This window comes from Melanostigma gelatinosum (genome assembly GCF_949748355.1).
Source record: "Melanostigma gelatinosum genome assembly, chromosome: 16".
Lineage (NCBI taxonomy): Eukaryota > Metazoa > Chordata > Actinopteri > Perciformes > Zoarcidae > Melanostigma > Melanostigma gelatinosum.
Genome location: NC_136649.1, coordinates 2,367,304 through 2,392,360, shown reverse-complemented (window position 1 = coordinate 2,392,360; position 25,057 = coordinate 2,367,304). Strand labels below are relative to the sequence as shown.

Here is a 25,057-nt window from a genome sequence, read left to right as displayed (position 1 = left end):
AAAAAAATCTACACCAAGCAAAACCCTAAAGATGTTATAATTTCTTCCACATCTTTCAATTTGAAGTCTTACTCCTCCAACTAAGCTCTGCTGGCAAGTTAAGTTTCGATTCACAATAGTCACGTGCTCGCCCGCTGACCAATCACAGCACACTCTGCATCGCGGCAGCGCGTGCACCTGGACACGAGCGGCACGTAATGCTGACGTCATTATAGGCGGCTAGCTGCCACTGACACGTCAAAGAATACGCCCAACATGTCAAACTAAAGATCTGATTGGTTGAACACTATGACAATCAACAATATCGTCCCCATTTACTTTATTCTGCACTGCACAGAGCCGAGTCTGCAGGCATCTGGCTCTGTTCTTACATAGACACACAGAGGTGAGATCTGAGAGCAACTGAGGAAGACAGTAGCTGTGCAATGAGAAAATAAGATAATGGGGAAAATATTTTTATAAATTATAATACATCTAGTGCATTTAAGAAAAATTATTAAATTATAAAATAAATTATAATTATTATAATTAAAAATATATATATATAAACAGCTTTGTGATTCTGTTTAGGCCAGCAGAGAAGGGCTTGCAGGCCCTGACGGCCCGCCACTGAATAAAATAAAAATTAAATTTCACTCTCCAAAAGAACTGGAGCACAGACCTCTTGGACGGTGCACAGCAAGGCATTTTAGGTCCAATATTTGCATGAAAAATCCTTCAAAAGGCACTTACACCACAAACACACCTGAGCTAGCGGCTATGAGGAAATTAGCTTTAGAGACCAAGGTTATCTTTTTAACAGGCTATAAATGTGTTTATTTCTACTAAAAAGTTGTGCATTAAAATGGGCCTCTGCGCGATCATACACTAATAAAGGTACTACTCGGCAAAAACCGGCTCAACTGCTATAAAGGTGCACAACAGATCAATGTAGCGCAAATAAGAAAAGAAACGAAAACCTAACCCTTATGAGACAGACTTCAGATGAGTGGCATATTTTTTTATTTAAATTACATTACAATACGTAACATTTTAATTTTCCTGGTAGTAACATTTAAATCAAAGCTTCAATTCCAGCAATATTGTACAAGAATGTTCAACACTTATTGAATGTCTGACAACATAAACAGTCATTGGAGTGTTGCTGAGAAGTAAATCACTTGGTAAGGTGCATAGTAAGCGGCATTTAATATTTATAAAATCATCAATGTAACTGATGTGGGAATGAAGTTTATTACAGTTTTTACTAATATTCATCAGTGTGACTGATACTGCCTCGCTTCGTTTGGGAGTAAACGTTTGATTTTAACAACTGATACATTGCCAAACAAGGGCCAACAGTGTCTCTGGTTTTTAAATAATTTCTCATCAGGTTTAACATTTTAAAACCATTTGAATAAAAACAATACAATTAGTGGACGTGTAGTTTTCGCCTTCATAAAATCACATTTCTAAAATTTTAAAAAGCATGCAATTGCAAATATGTGTTTACTGTTTGAAATGTATTCGAGTACCATAGACTAGTCCAAAAACACAAAATGTATAGTGGTGTACCACTATCCAGGGACATGACAAAACATTTGTGTGCTTCCAAAGTCATCTGAAGTGTTTCTCTCTTTTGCGTTTGCAGGCATAGTCCGCTGTCAGATATCTACATCTGAAGATCAAGGTCACATGTGAATTTTATGTTCGGATCCAACTTGTTGTGCAGCATTCTGTCGCTGCATCCCAAAGGACCTCCACATCAGTCGTGCATCTAAACTAAGGCCGAATATTTTTAAGACGTTTCCTGACTATATACAAAAGAAACTCTTTGAAAAGCAGCCAAGTGCAGTATGTTAGCCGTCTGCATGCGAACGGCTGCATATATAACTGTTTACAAGGTAAACACAAAAATCACAGCCCATTTAAGTGACACAACATCTAATAGTTGGAAAATCTGTGCTAAAGATCCATAACATCTCAGTTATTCACACACCACACGTTACTGCCAATGAATCAACTACACCCCCACAAAGTACATTTGATAAAAATGTTGTTCTTAAAGCATGAGAATAGTGTCAGAGCTCTGATTCATTCCTTCATGCCTGAGCCAGAGAGAGAGGGAGAGAGAAGTTTGCTTTGTCGTCAAGGAAGAGGGCTGAACGGTAACCAAGGCAGCATCAAAATCACACACACACACACACACACACACACACACCTCTTTCATTCAGTCCTTTCTCTCTCACTTCCTTATGGCAATCTGAATAGAGAGGAAACAGAATGCCACCTCTGGCACATTGATAGCCTGTGCATCTGTATATGAGTGTGTGTGCTCAGGTGTGTCTCTGAGCGTACATGGCTACTTGTATCAAGGTGATGTTAATATTCAATATCACAGACACAAATAATTCACTTTTTGATCTGTGCCTTTAAAAAAAAATTGTGCTGAGAATAAACAGGAAAAGTTAATTAGAGGTTTGGAGTGGTGCAGCCTAGTGTGACTTCCAGGAGTCTGGTGATGATGTCGGAGTGTGTGGGGTGAAAGGTCAAACCATCCACCTCCATGGCCAGATGACCAGTTTTCCCACTTCTTATCCCAAAATGCACCAGAGTGGAAAGGATGGACTCCTCCTGGAGGAGAAAGAGAGCGTGTTTGTGTGTGTAAAAGCCAGTCCTAGAGATGTACCACAGGTACAATTGTTTTTCATTGGAAACACAATATTCATGGCGAATGTGTAAGCAAACAGTTTCCTGCTTACACGTCCAGTGGAAACGGTGCATTATATTAGCATTCATTTGGAGCTGTATCCCTTGCCTTTTGGCAAATATCCGGTATTCACTCTCCTTTTCTCCACCGACTTCTGAGGAAAACACCAGCTAGTCGAAGTTAGTTTGTCTACTGCTTGGTGCTGGGCAGGTAGTACGGTGGGCTTTACTCAAAACAGCTGCCAGCTGATGCTGGAAATGAGGCTGATGAGAGTATGCAGGCCAGAACCCCCCCACAAATAAGGTAAAAGAGGCTTTAAGACTTTGTAGAGCTGATGGGAACTGCAGAGTTGTGATAATGTTTTGTGGGTTCGTCACTTTGGGCGTTACTTTTACTAATTTGTAGTTTACTACTTCAGAGTAAATCTAATTGAAAAAGTTCCTGTAGATTAATTTAGTGCTCTCAGCTTTAAAAAAGTGTTATGTAAATCAAGAAGATATATATTTTGCTTTCCACATGATTTACGTCTTAAAAACAGATATTGATTATTAAGAGGATGTGAGAAAGCAGATGGAAATCTCAAAAAGACATTTTATTCAAGAGATTATTTAGAAAAGCATGTGTGTGTGAGTGTGTGAGTGTGTGTGTGTGTCACCTTGTCCACAGATGGCAGGTTAGCAGTCCAGTCCTGGAGCTGTTCTTGGGGGATTGTGTTCTCCAAACCCAGTCCCTTCTTTCTGTATCGCTGGTGGGAGGGGCAGGTGTGGAGCAGATAGAGCCCACAGACCACAGCATATCCTCCCCAGTTAGACACCCCTTCAGGAGGGAAGGACGTTGGTGAGAGTGGGAGAAGGCAGGTAAACCACAGACATTGGCAAAACAAAGACGGATAACTCCAAAGACAACTTTTTAAAGTTGAAAAGGCATTTTACTGCTTTCTCAAAGCCTAATTGGTGGTTCTCAATGAGTAATGATATAAAAACAACAAAAAGACCAAAACAATTTCAAAGTAACACAAGCTGACAACAAGAGACACAAAATGACTACAAAGAGACACAAAGCACCTACATAGAGATGCAAAACTACTAAAAGGAGCAAAACAATGTCAGACAAAAAAAAGAAATACCAAAACAAATACAAGAGACACAAAACAACTACAAAGAGACGCAAAATGACGACGAAAATGGGAAAAACTAGAGACAAAAATAACTACAAAAAGACAAACCATTCCAAAGCGACACTAAACGACGACACAGGAATGCAAAATGACCAGAAAGAGACACAGAACCACAGAGAGATGCCGAACGCCAACAAAGAAACACAACACAACTACAAAAAGAGGCTAAACATCTGGCAAGTCTGTGTGTTTTGCTCACACGAAGGTCAGGTGGTTGGGCCTTTTGTATGTCTGTGCCCAAGGGCCAATGTCTCATAATCAGCACATGACCTTACTTACGCCCCAAAAAAGGTTGTGTGTTATTTCCTGATTATTTCCTCTTTTTGGTTTCACGTCTCCATTTAATAAAAGATTAGCATAGAGATAATATAATTCCTCCCCTGTGGAACTTTCTAACCACTTTTGGTACTTGACATGGGCCACATACATCTCAGACCACATACAAGGCAAGGCAAGGCAAGGCAAGTTTATTTGTATAGCACATTTCAACAACAAGGTAATTCAAAGTGCTTCACATAAAACCATTAAAAGCATCAAAACATAAGGCAAAAGAAAAGGAGATTTAAAAACAATTAAAGAAACAGTGTAAGAAATAAAATTCAGTAGTAAAAAGTAAAGGAGATTTAAAACATACATTGAAACAATAATTGATGTCTCCCTGAGCCATTACGCTGCACGCAATCAACCATACACTGCCGCAATTCTGCAATTACTCGCACACAAACCACGTCTGGAAAAGATCTCTGCCGAAGTAATTTGGTTATGGAGAGGCCAGGTGTTCAGTGTGTATGTTTGACATACTGTATATGCATTCTGCATGTAGACCTGTTGGTGTGTACCTGCATTTCAGAGTGCATATTATGTATCCATATGATGCTACAGTCATTACATGTATTAAAAGCATATCTGTGCTGTGGTAATGCACCCATAACAACAGCAGCCGTATAATCTTCGGTGTTAAATTTGCACGAGTATAATGATGGCGAGTCCATACCAGCAGTGATGGCATAGTCAGCAGGAACATCACAGGCTATGAGACTCCCATTGGACATCAGAGTCTTCACCTTTTCCTTCAGTTTGCCCATCCCCAACTCATTACCACCATCACCGATTCCTGCAGGCTCAGAGAGAGGAACATCTGATGAGCTATTGGGAAATTCAGAGGTGAGCAACAGACATATTCATAATCATTTCTAGAAGAGTATACCAACTGTGTGAGAGCTTGACTGAGTCTGACGGCGAAGTTAATGCAATACACTTTCTGGAAACAGCAAGAGATTTATATCAACACATTTCCTGGAACTTTGACTTAGTTTCATGTTTGTCACATCTCCTAGGAGACAGAGCTCCTAATCTAATTGGATAGGCGCATCAATAACTTTACTCAGCATGTCACATAACAAAACTCAGCAAACACTCACACTCAGCAAATAACAAAAGAGCTGTTTGTTGAATGTATCACGTTTCTCTGTTAGCTGTTCAAATGAGATGAAAAAGATGCCATAACTTTACCTTATCCCTCTCTCGTGCCAAAGTTTAAAACGTTTATTACCAAAGATCATTGGTATGAGTTGGATTTCCCATAGAGGTGATTTAAGTAACAACTCGTTGCTCACTCAAAGAATATGATGGACTTTATAATTTAACCAGGAGAACAGTCAGTGGGTTTTTGGTTTTAATAATAATAATTTTAACAAATTAAACAGTATTATGAGTTGTTTTTTTAATACTAATATGTGACAATAGATTTGAGAATAATTCACACATATGTTGGGTCATAATTCTGGCTTTTCTGTGCTAGTAAAATATGTAAATTGAGCTTTAACAGTGGAAAAACACGCAGTCAGTTTTTTTCTTTGAAAGGCTACGAAATCATCAACATGATTGTTCCATTATTACTTGCAGTTTGAATCCCGAAATTAGAGTAATAAAAAGGTAAGCATTATGAAGACGAATGAACAACAATACGTGTTACCTACCTGTAGTGATTATTCCTGGTATATCCTTGGCAGCAATAAACAAGTTATCAATGGGGTCCACCAGATGTTTGATGTTTACTCCTCTCATGTTGTAGTAATTTCCATCTTCAGCACGTCCAGTGCGCTCTATCGCCACAAGGTGGTCGTACCTGGTATTAAACATGACAAGCACATTGCATTTACACTCTTAAAGCTGAAAGACTCAATGTTTTAAATAATGCCGACTACACCAGATGGCAGTGTGATCACTAACAACTATCTATACCAAGGACACTAATCGAACCAACCCAGACTGCTCTAGAGAATCAGTCCTGATGTGAAGTACTTTTTGGGATGGTAGTAACGCAAGTCAGTGGGGACTTGGCTTGGGAACCGGAGGGTTGCCGATTCAAGTCCCTGTACGGACCAGTCCACTCTCCAGAGTGGACTGGCAGCGGATGCCAGTCCACTGCACCCCAACACACCCCAACTGCTCGGGACATCTGTTGATGGCCCCCCTCCCCCCGCTCTGCCATCCCTCCTTTAATGCACGTGTATAGGTCCCATATATTTGTGCCTTTATGTGTAATGTGTATAAATAACAACAGAGTGAAAAGAATGAATTTTCACACACAAGTAAAGGTTTACTTTATTTCTTTCTTTCACAATAAAGGGTATGTTATTGTGTCCTCGTCCTTACTGCAAACACACATGACAGGTCAGCTCACCTGGGCTTGCTGGGGTCTCCATGGTGACACAGGAAGTGTAGTGCAGAGTCTGGGCCGCTGTCTTCAAATGTGACCAGTGGGATTGCAGTTTTCAGCACACCTAAGGGTGACACAGACTATTAAACCAAGACAAAACCATTTCAATTCAAGAGCAATGATGAATGACATTTCAGTGGCGTTAACAGATTCTGGCGGCGGGTTAAGGTCCATCTCTTCCCCACCTGTCCTCACAGCTTCATCAATGATGGCCCGGTTCATCTCCAAGGCTCTCCTGTCCGTCACCATTGTCACCCGCTTCCCTAGCGACAGCAGCATGGTCGCCATGGCAATGGCTCCAGGGGGGCCGTCAGTCTCGTCAGGGGGACTAAAGGAGAAGGGGAAAGATTTTCATTTCAATAAAAATCTGTTCAGTCACAATCTGTTGCCGATTGAGGTAACACAATGGAGATTGGGCATAAGGCCCACTGATAAAGCCTTTGCTTTTTCAGCTTTACAAACTGGGTGTCTGTGGCGACAATCCGGGCAAAAATCACAAGCGGCTCTCTCTGGGAAGGTTGATCAAAAAACATCCCTGCAATTACCACTTACCGCCATGGGTGTAGCTAATGAGAACAAACGGAGATCTTTGCGACTGAGACGTTAAAGCTGGAGAGCAGAACATTTGTCTCCCCCTTCTGGCAGTGAGAGTAATTACCATATGGGAGAAACCATAGCGACAGAGAAGCAGCTATCTGGAGTGGATGCTCCAGATAAAAAAGAAACTCTGCGTTAAAATTGCATGGGAAGACTTGAAGAGAGCGCTCCTGAGGCCGATCCCCTGATCCCCCTGTGCGGGAAAGTCGCTACGGACACCAGACATCACTGTGAAATACAGAGAGCTCTCCTTGGCAGCTATAGGCTTAAGTAGCAATGCGTCAACTCGTTTGGCAAGGACTTGAACGTAACGGACGTTCATTTTTATGTAAAAGTCTGCCACTCAAGCTTGTTTCCACCTCTGGTTGGGGCAGTTTGAGCTGTCAAGACATGTCGGACTCACTGCTAATTGCCTGTTGCTCTCTCATCAGCCAGCATTCACCTGTGGAGTTATGCTCCATGGGCGTGATACCAAACAGAACCGTGGCACAAGTTACATACTCAACAATTAACTATGCATCAGGATGGAAGCAATTCAAATAAATGGGGACTAGGATAATGTGTTGAAAGAATACTTTAAAAAGGAGTGTGAGAACCACTGCATGGCTTTGTATATAAATATACCTGTGTGTCAAGTACATACCTGTGCATGTAGTGTGTTGGAAAGCCAGTAGTTATGGCAACAGAGAATGCGTGGGAGAGTGCCAGACAGGAGCGCAGAAGTTCATCCTGAACAAATAAAGCTCTGATTCCTCGTTGACCTGGTTCAGAGAAAAGGAACAAACTTGCATCATCACATCCAGCAAAGCTGGTACTGAGACAGCCACTGACCTCTCCATCATTCCCACTGCTAACAGAGGCTGTCAGAGTTAAGTAGTAGGTGAGAAATAGCTGGACACCATCGAACATTATCAGTTCATGTCTGTTATTTTTCACATTCGATCCAGATTATCTGGGTTCTTAATTGACTAGTTTGGTTTGAAATATAAAGACTGGTGTTTTGTTCTAAATCTTGTTGTAAAGACCACCCTTCTGCTTATTAATTTCATTATGCTACAAGCTAAGGGGAGGAGACTGTTTGGCAAACACGGCAGCTCTATAGAGAGCCAGAGATAGATCTATCTAGGTCACGTCATCATTGGCATATGCCATATATGAATATTAACACAACGCATACTTGTTTGGCTATTGAATTGGATATTTTAGGAATGTTGCCAAATAGTCCATCACCCCTTCATATCCGTCTTTTTCATCCGATCAAAATTTGGCTTGACTGGGAATGTGAGCAGAGTACTTCAATTAATGTTGGTTTATTCTTTTCATGTAGTTTAGCATTGAAAGCACACAAAGGAGCTTTAATGGATTAGATGCTCATGATGAGATTTTCCCTGCAGTGCCACACTCAACACAATGGCTAGATGGAGCCGTGTGCATTGTGTTCATATGTTATGAGCAACACTGAATCTCTTGCATAGGGACTAACAGAAGTACAGATGGTGAGAGAGAGACGAGTGGCTTTCTGGGCAAAGTTTCAAGAGTGGCAGTCAATCTTAACTTTTGAGTGTAATTATTGTTACAAGTGTTGGGATCTAAAGGAGCGTGTTTGGGTTATCAGCATTTAAGAAACTGAATTCTTGACATCAATAGAATTATTGATGTATGTAACAATTATTAATGATTATTAATAAAAACGGGGCACCACCCTGCGAACAGGGACCAATAACCAAACGATAAAACTAAGTCTCATAATTAGTAGTCACTCATAATGTCAATAGTCTGCGTATGACTATACATTCAGTGACAGTGAAGGTTTTAAGTTCGAGCACAGGCTACTACATACAGTCTTATCAAATACATATGCACAAGTAATCACAGACGACTGCTCCTGAAAGTATAACAGAGTTTATTGAATCAAAATAATAAATGATCAAATCAATTAATATTGCAACCAACAAACGTTATCATACAATTTTATATGCCTAAACTAAAGAATGAATAAAATGGATGAGGGTGTATGTCTGTGTGTGTATGTGTATGTGTGTGTCTGTGGGTGAACAGGAAGGAGAGTCTTACAGCTACCGCTAAAACTACAAAGATGGCGGCGTCGAGTGACGCTGGCCAAAAGGGGAGGGGCCTTAAGAACTACAGCTAAAAACTACAAAGATGGCGGAGTCGAGTGACTCGGACAAAATGGCAGTTAGGCTGCTGTATGTAATCACGTGTGCCTATGCAGCACGTGTGTTGTGAGGCAATCGTTTCAACGGGGTTTTCCCCGGGGCAGAGAGAAGAAAGAGAGAGCAAAGGTGGGGGTCATGAATCAAGCTTCTGCGTGCGGTCCGCGTTGTAGTGATAATGGGGGTGTCTGGCGTATCGCACACAACGTGCCGTTGTCGGTAGAACTGCCAGCAGTTATGTACGATAGCCGAGATTCCACACTTCACTCACAGAGCTGATTTAATGAGGAGAGCATACTACACAAAGTGTAATAAAACAAATGAAAAGAAATCAAATAAATGCCAAGCAAACAGTCATAGTTAATACACCAATACAGCGGAGCTTCTCTGCTCCGTAAAGAGTTGCGTGATATCTCGATATCACGCGACAGTAACTTAAACACACAAAAACACGGGAATATCAACATATAAATGAATGACCTGAATTAAACTTACGTTAATTTAAGCTAAGCTATGCCCAAATGCCAAGAATCTTACTTGTCGATGCTTCGTTGCAACGTGGAAGTGTTCGTGGCAAATTTGTCCTTTTTCTTCGGCAGAAAGGGGGGGGGGTAGGCTGCTTGCAGCGCGGCTTTGCAGCGGGCGCTGTGCCGTCGTGGCGTGAGCTCGCTCTGGAGCGAAACGCAGACGATCCTCGCTGCAGGGAGGACAGTTTAACTTCGGTTGAGACGACGTGGTCTGTGCGTCTTACCGGTAATCATCGGTCAGGAGAGGAGCGAGGCTTCGTCGGGCTCCTCTGTGCCGGTTTGTGCACGGAAAGAAAAAGGAGCAAAAAGCACTGAATGGATCGCTGAAGCAGATTCGTTATCGCGGGCTGTTTCGTCCAGGACGAAATGGCTTGTCAGGGTTTGAGTAGGGGAGAAGAGCCGTTGCTTCCTCGTGGTCTCCGTCGTGCTGGAGGGGGGAGGAGAGGCCGATGTGTCTTCATGCGTCCAGGACGAAGGTCCGGGCGAAGAGCGGTTGCGTGCTCCCTAACTCAACCGAGGTCGATTGGAAAAGCGGAGAAGTGTGAACCTGCAGACAGTTTTGTAGAACAGGGGTTGAACCACAGGGGTCCTGGGTTCTCTTGGCCTTCGGCCAATGAGATTGCAGCGGTTACCATGGTTTTTTTGGGGGGGGGGGGGAATTCACACCCGAGTGTGAAATTCCTTTGCTCTCCTCAAAACTACAGGTCAGGATGAGACCTGTGCTTGAAACAGTGAAGGCCTGATTCTCTTTGTCCACAGCACATGTTTAAGCCATATGATCAGACCCCAACATCCCCCCTTTGTTCTGAAGAGCGAGGTGTTGGCTTCGGTCTTTAGAGCAAACCAAGGGCTGTTTCGTGCTTCCATGTGGTGGGGAAACCTGAAGAGGTGAGACAGTCCAAGTGTTCCTGAGACCAAAAGCAGTGGTTAAACCAGGCAGTGTTCATTGTTCATAGAGTTCAAGGTTCATAGTGGTCAAGTTCATGGTGTTCAAGTTCAGAGTTCATTGGCATCTGGGCAGATGACTAAGGTGGCATCTGGGCAGATGACTTTAACTACTTCTACCTACATCTACTATCATACACAATTCAAATCATAGGTGAGCAAAACATTATTCCCAAATAATTCAATCGCTATTATGATGTTGTGATATTCTAGCATTGTGGCACAGTGTCAAAGAAAGTAACAACCCAAATAAACAAAACAAAACCCAAAAGAGAGAGAAGGAAAGAATAGAAAGACAAGAAGCAGGTGAGGGGCAAACAGTGGTGACTGGTTCAACTCCTAGACAGGACTGGAGTCCGTCGGCGGAGCAGTCGTAGGTTGGCTACGTGGTGTTATGAATAGGAGGGAATCCAGTTTGTCTGTCGCTTCTGGATCTATTAGTATATGATATGTGCGTCTACCTCACTCTAATCGGTAGATTTAGAGCGAGTCCTGTGTCTAAGTTTTAGAATCTATCGATATTGGAGTTGCGTTGCCAAGACTGTAGGCCAGAGGTACCTGTGAGGGTTGCATAACAGTAGTGGTAGCAGATTTACCGATTTCTTAGCACGGCTAGTGTGACTAGCTAGGCTGGTCTCTCGCTGCTCCAGCTGTTGACAGCTGAGCCTTCTCGGATGAGGTCCTGGGTTAAATCTGACTGCTACGGCAGAGGTTATGTCTTCTTTGGTTACTTCTGGTAGAGTCTATAAAGCATGCAAAGGGTTCTCTATGAGCGTGGAGCATCAGTTTACAGTCACAATGAACGTTTCAGGTCATGCAACTGTTCTGGTTGAAGTTGGATGCGTTAGCGGTTAGTGCATGTCTACAGGGTGAGTTGAAGCATGCAGTTAAACGTTAGTAGTCAATAGTAAGCTGCCATTCTGCCGGTTGGTTTCGGCACTGGCGAGATTCGAGTGTACTTCCTGTGAAGTGCATCTCTCTAAGTTTCTGTTGTCAGAGAGCCCACCCCCCTCGCGCTGTTCAAGTGGCGAGGGCAGATATCCCACGTTACCGCCAGCACTCAGGGAAACGTCGCGAACAGTTTCACTCTGGAGTGTGTCATGGCGGGCTGGTGATATCTCCCTCCCCCCACCCTCCTAATTAGAGATGGAGACAGGTCCGGCGCACAGGTCAAGTTCAGTTACCTACGGCACTGGCGACTTGACAGGCCCGGGAGATGACTCGGCTGAAAGAAGACGGTGGCTTCGTTGAACAAGCTGGAGGTGGCTCATGCTGACAGAGCAGGAGAAGAAGGCTTAGTTGACGAAAGATCTTACGAGCTAGGGTGCTCGAAGGGGTGCTCGAAGGGCCTCTAAGGTTGTGGCACCCTAGAGGTGTATGCGAAAAGGTGGGGGAACACATGAGGCTCGTTTCTGACCCGGAGTCGGGTCGAGCAAGAGTGTTATGACCCCCCAGTAAGACTGAAGAATATGTATAGAGATATACATAACGGGCATTGCCTTTGCGAGCAAGGTCGCCCAAGAAGGTTGAAGAACGAGGTGCGAAATGGGAGTGGTCGTTTCCGGAAGTGTGCTGAGTTCTCTTCCCCCCTCCTACCACGTCGACTTGGCAGCAGGGGGAAAGGTCACTTGGCTTAGTCAGGTGGGCTGCGAGTCAGCGTTACCTGATGTTGCCCTTGAGAGCGTCTTTCACCCCCTTGGTTCCGTTGGTCTTTCGACCGCCAGGGTCGTCTGTTCCTCGGGGGTGACCAGGGCTCGCTAGGCCAAGTCCTCTCGTCGTCTTCCGACGCTAGGTCGGAGTCGCTCGACTGTTGGATGCCTAAGACTATGGCGGTGTCTTCGTACCGATTTGTCGGCCGTCCGCGTGTCTCCCATGCAAGTTGCGCGTATTTCCTAATCTCTGGCATGGTGAGGTTACTCGTTCTGCAGTGCATAGTAACATCGTATCTCACGTTGTCGTGGAGATTGTGCAAGAAAAGCGACTTGAAGGCATGGTCTTCTTCTAGACCTGGGGCGTTACGTCCTTGGAAGTACGCAGATCTCAAGCGCCTGAAGTAGTCTCTCGGAGACTCTAGCCTTTCCTGGGAAATGGCAAAGGCGCAGAGGGTGGCAGAAGCTGGGTCGGTGTACAGGGAGTACTCCTCCCTAAGGGTGTGACACAGGGATGAATAGCAGTCGCGGATGCTCGGCTGGAGCGTTTCCACGAAAGCGTGGACGCTTCGCGCAGTGGTTTTCCACACTAGCTTTAGCTTTTCGCGCGATGAGGGCCGCGATAGGTCGAGGAGGTAGCGATCGATCTTCCTAAGGTAGTCATCAATGCTCGAGTCGTGATTATCGGGATTGAAACGCTCTACGTCTTTTACCAGAGACTCAATCTGTCGAGTACGCAGGCCTCCAAGGTTGATGGGGCCTGAGCCGTCCGAGTCGTCTGAGTCTCCATACTCGCGATGGTGGTAACGGCTATCATCCTCCCTCCCTGAGGGGGATGGGGTCAGTTCTTGTCGCGCTCGTGAACTGCGTGGAGGATCTCGTTCGCCTGAGGTGGTTTTGAAGCCACCTGGGCCGACTAGGACCTGGTGTTGGTCCTCTCTCCTCCTGGTTGGGGATGTCGCCTTCAAGAAATGCAAGGTGGTTCGGGTCTCGGGGAATGAGGGAGCCGAGACCAAGAAATGACTGGGCTGAAAGGCTCGATAGGGGGTAGCCGTACCTACCGGGGTTGCTGGAACACCTTGAAGCGCTTTCAGTTTGTCATCACTCTCTGATGCTTTAGAGAGTTCTAGGTTGACCTCTCTGAGGTCACTGCGCAGGCTACTATTTTCTGACTGTAGGGCTCTACAGTCACGTGACAACTCCTGAACCTCTGTTCGGAGTGTCCAGATCTCGCGTTGCCGCTCGTCGCTCTGTGCCCGGGTTCGGGCAGCTTGCAGCTGCATTTTCTGGTGGTAGATGAGCAGTATTTCGCCGATTACGTCCTGAATCAGGCGCTCTCTGTTACCTGCTGGGTTATTTACATAAGCCACCAGCTGCTCTAATTGCTCGTCGCATAGGACAGCAGTGTATTTTTCAAAGTACTCTCTTTCCTTTGCTGTGAGTCCGAGGACATCAGCCACCGCATCTCGTAATGCGGTGTCTTCTGGAGCTACAGCTCCAGGAATGGGGGATTTCTCGTTGCTCATTCTCTCTAATGAGCACGACTCCCAGTAGTTGTTAATTCCCTAGTGTTAGAACGGAAACTGTTAGTGTTTACGGTTCTCAGTGAAATGTCTAGTTCTGTGACTTACGTTTCTACTGTTAGATGTTAATTACTGTTAGTGTTACGGTTCATGCAGGCGCACAGTGAAATGTCTAGCTCTGTGACTTACGTTTCTACTGTTGCTGCTCTGAGGTATCACTACTGCTTTGCAGCCAGAGGTGCGAAAATGCTAATGTGGTTTAGCACTTTGGGCCTGTGACAGCTGTGTGTAACTTCTTTGAGGGATTTAAGAAAGCAAGCAAGGTATTACAAATAAACGATAAAATCTACTACACAGCTGGCTGTTAGTTTTAAGAAATGAAACAAATAGTTAAACCTGGAAACAAAATAAAATTTCGAGAAGGGAATTAAAGATTAAGATTAAAAATCAAAATTTAAAATCAAAAATTTAATTACAATAAGAAAAGATTTTGAATATCAAAGCCTACCTATTTTGGGAAATAAGTTTCAGGAATTTGGATCATTCAAAAGAAGAAAAAATAATAATTTTTCGAAAAAAATATTTTTTGGAAAATTTATTATTCAAAATTAATTATGGATTAATGTGCATATATACTGTAACAAAACTGGAATAACGTACCCTCACACGGGGCACCATTATGTTGGGATCTAAAGGAGCGTGTTTGGGTTATCAGCATTTAAGAAACTGAATTCTTGACATCAATAGAATTATTGATGTATGTAACAATTATTAATGATTATTAATAAAAACGGGGCACCACCCTGCGAACAGGGACCAATAACCAAACGATAAAACTAAGTCTCATAATTAGTAGTCACTCATAATGTCAATAGTCTGCGTATGACTATACATTCAGTGACAGTGAAGGTTTTAAGTTCGAGCACAGGCTACTACATACAGTCTTATCAAATACATATGCACAAGTAATCACAGACGACTGCTCCTGAAAGTATAACAGAGTTTATTAAATCAAAATAATAAATGATCAGATCAATTACTATTGCAACCAACAAACGTTATCATACAATTTTATATGCCTAAACTAAAGAATGAATAAAATGGATGAGGGTGTATGTCTGTGTGTGTATGTGTATGTGTGTGTGTGGGTCTGTGGGTGAACAGGAAGGAGAGTCTTACAGCTACCGCTAAAACTACAAAGATGGCGGCGTCGAGTGACGCTGGCCAAAAGGGGAGGGGCCTTAAGAACTACAGCTAAAAACTACAAAGATGGCGGAGTCGAGTGACTCGGACAAAATGGCAGTTAGGCTGCTGTATGTAATCACGTGTGCCTATGCAGCACGTGTGTTGTGAGGCGATCGTTTCAACGGGGTTTTCCCCGGGGCAGAGAGAAGAAAGAGAGAGCAAAGGTGGGGGTCATGAATCAAGCTTCTGCGTGCGGTCCGCGTTGTAGTGATAATGGGGGTCGCTGGCGTATCGTACACAACGTGCCGTTGCCGGTAGAACTGCCAGCAGTTATGTACGATAGCCGAGATTCCACACTTCACTCACAGAGCTGATTTAATGAGGAGAGGATACTACACGAAGTGTAATAAAACAAATGAAAAGAAATCACATAAATCCCAAGCAAACAGTCATAGTTAATACACCAATACAGCGGAGCTTCTCTGCTCCGTAAAGAGTTGCGTGATATCTCGATATCACGCGACAGTAACTTAAACACACAAAAACACGGGAATATCAACATATAAATGAATGGCCTGAATTAAACTTACGTTAATTTAAGCTAAGCTATGCCCAAATGCCAAGAATCTTACTTGTCGATGCTTCGTTGCAACGTGGAAGTGTTCGTGGCAAATTTGTCCTTTTTCTTCGGCAGAAAGGGGGGGGGGGTAGGCTGCTTGCAGCGCGGCTTTGCAGCGGGCGCTGTGCCGTCGTGGCGTGAGCTCGCTCTGGAGCGAAACGCAGACGATCCTCGCTGCAGGGAGGACAGTTTAACTTCGGTTGAGACGACGTGGTCTGTGCGTCTTACCGGTAATCATCGGTCAGGAGAGGAGCGAGGCTTTGTCGGGCTCCTCTGTGCCGGTTTGTGCACGGAAAGAAAAAGGAGCAAAAAGCACTGAATGGATCGCTGAAGCAGATTCGTTATCGCGGGCTGTTTCGTCCAGGACGAAATGGCTTGTCAGGGTTTGAGTAGGGGAGAAGAGCCGTTGCTTCCTCGTGGTCTCCGTCGTGCTGGAGGGGGGAGGAGAGGCCGATGTGTCTTCATGCGTCCAGGACGAAGGTCCGGGCGAAGAGCGGTTGCATGCTCCCTAACTCAACCGAGGTCGATTGGAAAAGCGGAGAAGTGTGAACCTGCAGACAGTTTTGTAGAACAGGGGTTGAACCACAGGGGTCCTGGGTTCTCTTGGCCTTCGGCCAATGAGATTGCAGCGGTTACCATGGTTTTTTGGGGGGGGGGGGAATTCACACCCGAGTGTGAAATTCCTTTGCTCTCCTCAAAACTACAGGTCAGGATGAGACCTGTGCTTGAAACAGTGAAGGCCTGATTCTCTTTGTCCACAGCACATGTTTAAGCCATATGATCAGACCCCAACACAAGACTGAGGCCTTGTTCAGACTGCCAGCCCAAATATTTTTTGGACATTTGGAAAGAAAAAAACCCACATGAAATGTGATTTTTGCAAATCGGATCCAAACCACATCTGGAGGTGGTGTGAAATGTGATTCCAAGATTTTATTTAGACAGAGGCGTCTAATTCCGGACACTCGTCACCCCAATTGGATTTCAAAGTGTCTTTTGCGTCACTCGCTCCATGCTGCGACTAGCAGAGAGCTATGGAGGACAACGCGGAGGAGAACAACAGTCCGTGGACAGATGCCGAAATAGTGAAGACCTTCATGACTGCAGGACTGAACGTCCTAATGTATACCAGCTCCAACTGCACCGCATATTGTTTTGGGGAAGAATGAATGGACCTCCATTAGTCATCAGAGTAGCTACGTCATTGCCCTGCAACCCATGAAAATAGCTGTGATGTGTCTTTGCACGTGTTTACCTGGGTCCTCTCCAATAATCGTCTCCAGCTGTCTGATCTTTGCCACGGCCCTCTGAGATGCCAAACTGTACATCAAGGGATTGTGGGATACCAGAAAGCAGAAGGGAATCAGTTCAAGATTGTGACCCGTGGAGGGCGAGCCTGCTGAGCCCTCAGAGGGTGGAGGTGTGGGAGAAGAAGGAGACGAGTCTGGGATGTCAGTCAGGAACATACAGCCTGGTGAGTGACTGAATGCCAAAGACGGCTCTGGATAGAGACAGAAAATTAGGTCTTAATACATTTCTTGAAGAAATTATGAGAAAGGTACGGAATGAATCCATCATATTGCTCACTGCTGCTGATTATTGCTTCTATAGCGGTCACTCCACAGGCCCAGAACACTGGGACATCGCCCGGCTGCAGCTGTACTTGCTCCCCATAGTTTGGTCTGGACAGGTCCTGTATTCCGAGGAGAGCTCCAAACACAAATAAAGCAAAGTTATGTTCTGCCAAATGAAGGTTATTATCCTGTGTAAATAGTAATAATACATAATATTTGTATGGCGCTTTAAAAAGTACTCAAAGACACTTTCCATGGTAAAGACAGAAAGAATAAAGGCAATAACAATATAAACAAGGCAGAGAGATGACATTATATCTGTGATAAACAAAAGACAAACATACATAAGTGACTTTACAGGTTAAAAGCAGATTTAAACAGATGAGTTTTAAGTGCAGTTTTGAAAGTGGCGAGTGACGGAGAATGTCTGAGGTACTGGGGGAGGGAGTTCCAGAGGGAGGGGGCAGCGATGGAGGCCCTGTCCCCCTAGGTCCGATTGCTTGGACAGAGTAGGGGGGGTAAGGAGGATGGCATCGGCGGATCTGAGGTTGCGGTTGGGAGCGTGTTGATGTCAGAAAGGTATGAAGGGACGAGGCTATGAAGGGCTTTGAATGTGATGAGAATAATCTTGAACTGGATTCTTTGCTGTATGGGGAGCCAGTGGAGGTTCTGAAGGACTGGGGTGATGTGGTCTCTGGTGGAGTGGGAGAGCAGACAGGCAGCTGAGTTCTGGATGTATTGTAGTTTGTTGATGATTTTGGTGGGTGAGCCGTACAGGATGCTGTTGCAGTAGTCCAGTCGAGAGGTGATGAAGGCGTGGATGAGTGTGTCAGCGGCTGAGGAGGAGTAAAGTGTGTGTGTATGTGTGTGTGTGTGTGTGTGTGTGTGTGTGTGTGTACCTGGGTCTCCTATGTGTACAGGAGGTCCATGTGCAAGCAGGTTGAGGTGAGTAACCTCTACTGCTGCATCCAGCATGCCAGCAGGAACAGGACGCATCGTGACCACTAGAGGGCAGCTGAACACTCCTGCAGGAATACATGGAACTGCAGTCTGGACACACACACAAGTATCGTAACAGATAAAATGCAAATCAAATGTGACAAAGACCATAAAGCTGAGTCATAAGCAGTGTGCTGTCCAAATGATCAAACACGATATTATTTATAATATATATACAGTATATATATATACATATGAAGAGAGAGAGAGAATATAATATATGTATTTCGCGTGCTCTATTTATGTCCTGATAGATTGTATTCCATTTGAATACACTGTTTTAAATAATGTTAACAAACCTGAAACAATTAGTTGAGAAATAAACAATTGATTGACAGAAAAATAATCAGCAACTATTTTGATGATTGGGATTTCAGGTCTAAAAAGCTAGTATTTTATTTGATCTGCTATTTTATTGCATTAAACAGTGTATATCTTTGCTTTTTAGAGAAAACAAGGGATCTAGAAATATCACCTTGGTGGTGTAATCTAATCTTTTCTGGCACGTTTGGAACAAATCCCCAATGCATTAATCAATAATGAACATTTAAATAAATCCTTAATTGCCGCTCTGGTGTAGACCTCAGCTCTATAAAGAAATTATGATTGGATAAATAGGCTATCGTAACCCACAAATAGTCAGAAAACCAAATACATAAATTGCTTTGTCAATGTCAAAGACATGATGATAAGTGGGTCCTCCTTTATCCCCAACAAAGATTGTATAAACTCACGTCAATCAAATATTTATTGAATTTGAAGTTGACGAAATTAAGTACATGTTTTTGACCATAAAACTGTTTGTTAATATTATTTTCACAATATTTTTAAAACCCTACCAAATTTCATGTACCAGCCCAACACAATTTTTTCTAGCCAAGCTTAATCAAATGTAGCCCAACTGGGCGGAAACCAGCCCAATCTAGCAGCACTGCCAGTAAACCTATAGCTGCAATAAATCCCTGAATTGGTCCTGTCTACTTGTTTAATCTGCACTTGGGTCCTATCCTTGTCACCTTTATTCACCACACTGCGACAGGTAAATTATACAAAAGGTGTTTCAGTTTATTTGCAGCACATACAGCTTGGTAGATATTTGATCCATACCCTATACATGCTGACATTTGTGCCCTGCTCCACGTTCCTGACTGGGACTCCAGCTTTCTTCAGTTGGCCCTCAAAGCCAAAACTGCAGCCCAGATAGAAACAGACCATGTCTGACCATAAGCCATGATGTGCAGCCTGCTGCTCTGATGCAGTCCTGGGAGCACAATTTAAAAAAGGAGTGAGACTGGTAGGATTACAAAGTCAAGTAGAGAGATTTTCTTTGATTCCTTTGGGAGTGTGACAATGGCCGGCTGTACATGCTTTATGCTTTTTTGCTTACAAACAATGGTGCAGTTTTTTAAACATACAAAATATAAATTCGGCTTAAAATCTTTGCATAGGTAACACATTTCCATTAAAACATGATTGTCTATCTTAACCTAATTTTAACAATATTCATTAATTTTTACATTTTGGCCTACAAGCATGGGGCACCTGGGGTTTGAACTCAACCAAACTCCTTTTAGTGCAGTGGTCTGTTCGTCATTTTTTAAATACCTTGGCTGAGCACTGTAACTCTGCAGACTTGAGACTGTTTTCACCAGGCAACCCTCTTCATACACATAGTATTGAGAAATATCTGTCCTGCAGACACAGAAAGACAAACAAACAGTGAGGTGTACAGTCCGCATAGATTAAAGTGAAGCACCGAGATGTGAGAAGAGAAATGTAATGGATTCTATTATGCCTGAACAAACTATAAATACATTTAGCCACAAAATTATTTTAGCATAATGTTTGCATTTAATGTAATGGATGGTCAACCAGCCATCTGGGACGTTATTAACAGCAATGACGTAACGGCGTTTTCTACGAAAAGACATTCCTGTGTAAACTTCTGTTATATATTTGTTTTATAACATTTAAAGAACAAGTGAATGTAAAATGCCAATAAGTATTCAGTAAATACATGTCACGGATTTCTATACTGTTGTAGTTGTAGACATTTTAAAAACCCATTTGACTATTTTGGTAAAGTGTGTGATTGGCTGATGCCCTCCATGAACATCAGCTGATAGACATGTTTGTCCATCACCATGTGGTGGGTTGGCAATCAGTAAACACTTCTGCTGTCTGCACAGAGCAGCATGCTGAGTGGTGTGTGGGAAGTTGCACATCAATGTTTTACATTGAACATTCATTACCAGACACGAGTTAAAGAGAGCTAACATAAACATAAATTTGTTTACAGGGGGAATCGTTCCCATGGCTTATTAAGCACTGGAAAGGTGTTTTTTAGTAGAGCGCAGATCTCCGCCAGATGTGTCTGTAACGACCACTGCTTTGATTTAAAGAATACAAACAACAATTTACGAATGCCCCGTCTAGACCACAAGTGTATTCGACGTGTTTTTCACTCGCATGTCTCACACAACAGACATGCTCTTATTTTTCTTCTTAAGAAGCCCACTCTCGATCCAGAGGTGTTGGCCAACTATAGACCGATCTCTAACTATACTCCGTGTAGTGCGTGTGTGTTCTACCTTATGTTAGCATGTCTCGCAAGAGGCGGACAGGACGTCTCCCCTGACTGGCTGCGATAAAGGAGTGGCAAGGGGGCGGGATTTCTGCGACAGAAAACTTCAAAGTCATCGGCCAGATGATTGGGCAGGATGATGACGTTAGCTTGCTGGTAGCCTGACACAGACAAGAACAGTTTATGCATGTTATAACAGAAACAAATCAGACAACAAGATTGGATCAATCAAACAGGTGGATAGCAGACAGCCAGCAGTTGAGTGTAAATAAGAGACAGTTGGGGAACAGAGTTGTTGGTTTGACAGGCTAACTGAGCAGCTACATGTAGAGCTTTTAACTTGTGTTGCTGTCAGTGCAACTGTTGGCGCTATTTCATTAGTTTGATTATTTGTTATTGTTGTATTGATTGTTGTTGACACTAGGGACACGGAGCACCAGGCCGGGCACGTGTCTAGGTGAAGGGGTATAGGTAGTGGGTGGGTCAGTGTCAGGTGATGCACCAGGAAGAGACATGCTTTTTTTTAGCAGAGCAAGAGAGAGACTGCAGGACGAATGTTTGCAGCAAATGGCGACTGGACATTGGACTTCTGGAGTTACAATCCGACTAAAATGGTGCATCAGTGGCCTTTTGATGTTTTGCTTTGGATTATTTCTCTTTGACAAATAGCCACTACAGCAACATCAAAGCATTGTCCGATGTGACTTACATTCATTCTTAATATCATTTTCATAATTTTTCATTTTATTTTAATTTAAAGTTTTTAAATTGTTGTTTTCAATTAAAATAACCACTTTTGTAAGTCATGATTATACAGAAATGTAAAATATACCACGAATGGAATATCTTAATAAATAGGAGCCCAATAGTACATTTATCTGTAGAAAGTCATACTTTTCTCTAACTGACTGGATAAAAAGGACCCTAGAAGTTGGGTGTAATCATAGCTATTCTTATCATAGTTCCCTCTAATTGTTCAAGCCTAGGTTAAGATTGTACCAGTAAACCACAAATAATTCCAAGTGCATGGCTCCAGTGCCACATGCAACAGGACAGAGGTGATACACTGGTTCTTACCGTTAGCTAATCCAGTCGTGGTGCTTATTCTGGGATCTTCCTGTCTGATTAACAGCCTCAACTCAGCAGGACTCAGAGAATTTAAATGATTTGACTGCTCCATTACAGAACACGTGCTTCTGTTAGATGTTCCGACTGCTACTGCAATTACTTCCTCCTGTTGGGAACGTAGAGGAGCGTGTTTGGGTTATCAGCATCTAAGAAACTGAATTCTTGACATCAATAGAATTATTAATGTATGTAACAATTATTAATGATTATTAATAACAACGGGGCACCACCCTGCGAACAGGGACCAATAACCAAACGATAAAACTAAGTCTCATAATTAGTAGTCACTCATAATGTCAATAGTCTGAGTATGACTATACATTCAGTGACAGTGAAGGGTTAAGTTCGAGCACAGACTACTACATCCAGTTTTCATTACACACATATGCACAAGTAATCACAGACGACTGCTCTTTAAAGTACAACAGAGTTTATTAAATCAAAATAATAAATGATCAAATCAAGTAATATTGCAACCAACAAACACCATCATACACTTTTGTGTCTAATACCTACAGTCAAATGAATAAAATGGGGAAGGATATATGTATGTAAGTATGTGTGTGTGTAACGAGGGGGTGTAACCTATTCCATCAGTGATAAAAAGAGGAGGGGCCTTAGAACTACAAACCAAGATGGCGGACACGAGTGACCTAGACAAAATGGCAGAGAGGTTGCTGTGTGTAATCACGTGTGCCGGGACAATAGAGGGAGAGAGGTTCACCCACAAACAGAGGTTCTATGTGTGTGTAGGTAAGGGAGAGAGAGAAATAAAAAGAGAGAGACAGAGAGATCAAAGCTTCTGCGTGCGGCGAGCGTCGTAGTGAGAATGAGGAACGCTGATCTTATCTTGCACAAGTCTGCCGTTGTCGGTTGTGAACTGACGGCGCTTATGAACGATAGCCGCGATTCTACACTTCACTTACAGAGCCGATTTAAGGAAAATAGAGTAAGAACAAAATGAAATGAAAATAATCCCCAAACAAAACAGTCATAGCAGGAAGTACACAATGTAACGCATAGGAAGCGCAATACCTCAGTATAACGCGGCAGTGACTTAACACAACAAGATACGGGAATGACAACACACAAATGAATAACCTAGATTAAACTAAGGCTAAATTAAGCTAAACTATGCCCAGATATCATGAATCTTACTTTGAGAAGCTTCGTAAAAAATGGTCAGTCTCCGTGGAGGAATCGCTTGTTCCTCGAGGAGTGGGGGCTGCTTGTCGGCGCGGCGTTTGCGCTGGCGCGGACACGGTCCGTCGGTGGCGTGGCTCTCTCTGGAGCAGACGCAGGCTCGATCTGTCCTCGCTGCAGGGAGGACGATTTAACTTCGGCTGAGGCGACGTGGTCGGTTTGTCGCTTCCGGTAATCATCGGTGAGAGGATTAGTCGTCTTCCTGCCAGCTGTGTGCACAAAAAGGAGTGGAGATACGAATAGGAGCTATCCGTCCTCGCACACAGTCTGTTGTCGACCAGCGAATGTAACATGTGACCTGACAGGATTTGATGAGGCCGCAGTTTCCTCGTGGCCTTCTGTGGCCGGAGCTGGGGGTGTGGTTATCCTAGGTGGAGTTTCTGGCAGATCTCAGGTCAGGCTTAAATGAGGAAGGACACATGTGAGGGGCTCAGCCAGCCAGGAGGTGGCACCAGACCCCAACACTCCTATTCCATGGACAAACTGGGATATGCTAATCTCAGGTTTTTGCACGATACACACGTGCTAATCTCAGGTTTTTGCCTCTGGACCAAGTAAGAGCCACAGACGGAGCACCATGCAGACACTATGCAGACGGCAGTGGAAGCCATGCAGTGGGGGAAGAACTCCGCCTTTCAAGGACTGGTCCACTCTTGTCCGCTTCACTCGGGTTAATGTTTAAGTGGAGAATGTGGTCAATCATTTAAATGAATGGCTCAAGATGAAAAGGAGTCAGGAATGGGGTAAAGGGAGAACTATTAACATCGAGGATTATGACATGTGTATAAAGCAGGGGTCACCAACCTTTTTGAAACTGAGAGCTACTTCAAGGGTACTGAGCAGTATGAAGGGCTACTTGTTTGATACAAACTTCCTGAACAACAAAGTTGCACAGATCACCTTTTAATAATAATAATATATGTGGAGAGACTGATCACATGTCAATGTTAAATATTCCTCACAATAATTGTTGGAATGCTGTTAAGCATTCCAACTATTGTTATCCTGTTTCTTTATTCAACTTCTATTTCTTCCGTCCCACCTCTTCTTCTCCTTCATTTTTTAAGCTACAGAAACCGTTCAACTATTAAAATGTTCAGCTCTTTCACCAGAGGTGTGCTATGACTTTTCATATTTCTAACCTTTAAACTTTTTGAATGATTAAGCTTTTTATTTTTTCAATGGGATCTCTATGGAGAATATTTTCAAATGGCTTCAGGCACACAGGTGTTTGCGATTGAGCCAATTAGTGATGTTTATAAACACACAGACTCACAGACACACGCGCACATACGCTCCTCTCCCCTCCTCCACCCCCCCCCCACACACACACACACCATTTTTAAATAAAAGCCCCACAGAATGAATCCTAACTGAAATGCTTGTGATGAGCCTGTCATTTAATAACCGGTTTGTGTTTATCTAACATTATGATTCTGTCTCCTCTCCCCTTCTCCCCCACACCCCATTTCAAAATAAAAGCTAAATGAAACAAAAGAATGTCATGCCTACTTCCTGGCTCGCCTAAAAGTGTGTCATCTTTTTGGGAACCACACCTTTTGTTATTCTCAAAAAACAATCGTAGCATTGTATCAATGACACACAGACCAGGTAAACATAATTGCAATGCCAGGTAACATCTTGGATTTAACATTGTGGCCTGTAAATGATGACAATCTGGACTTTAAACACCTGTCGTGTGTGCATTAGGCTGATACAACTGCATCCACCTTACTGTTAGGCTCCATACTCAAAAATATTG

General features: G+C 43.4%; 2 protein-coding genes across 2 annotated transcripts in view; both read right to left on the bottom strand.

Annotated features, from left to right (window-relative positions):
* Positions 1 to 1,054: 1,054 nt before the first annotated feature.
* dglucy (D-glutamate cyclase) lies at positions 1,055 to 23,315 on the bottom strand. The gene is made up of 15 exons (XM_079286214.1): positions 23,251 to 23,315; positions 22,042 to 22,198; positions 20,972 to 21,125; positions 19,986 to 20,072; positions 19,488 to 19,641; positions 18,281 to 18,431; positions 17,395 to 17,517; positions 17,063 to 17,308; positions 7,829 to 7,946; positions 6,774 to 6,916; positions 6,553 to 6,652; positions 5,846 to 5,994; positions 4,861 to 4,980; positions 3,345 to 3,505; positions 1,055 to 2,613 (listed from the first exon to the last, which is right to left on the bottom strand). The coding sequence occupies exons 2-15, from the start codon at positions 22,142 to 22,144 to the stop codon at positions 2,452 to 2,454; spliced, it is 1,971 nt and encodes a 656-aa protein (XP_079142340.1). The 5' UTR covers positions 22,145 to 22,198; positions 23,251 to 23,315; the 3' UTR covers positions 1,055 to 2,451.
* A 212-nt stretch (positions 23,316 to 23,527) lies between these two features.
* Positions 23,528 to 25,057, bottom strand: part of LOC306789868 (glucosamine-6-phosphate deaminase 2) — a 32,120-nt gene continuing 30,590 nt past the window's right edge. Inside the window, exon 7 of the mRNA XM_079285941.1 lies at positions 23,528 to 23,695. Within this exon, the coding sequence (XP_079142067.1) occupies positions 23,691 to 23,695 (5 nt within the window). The 3' untranslated portion in view covers positions 23,528 to 23,690. The remainder of the gene's footprint in view (positions 23,696 to 25,057) is intronic.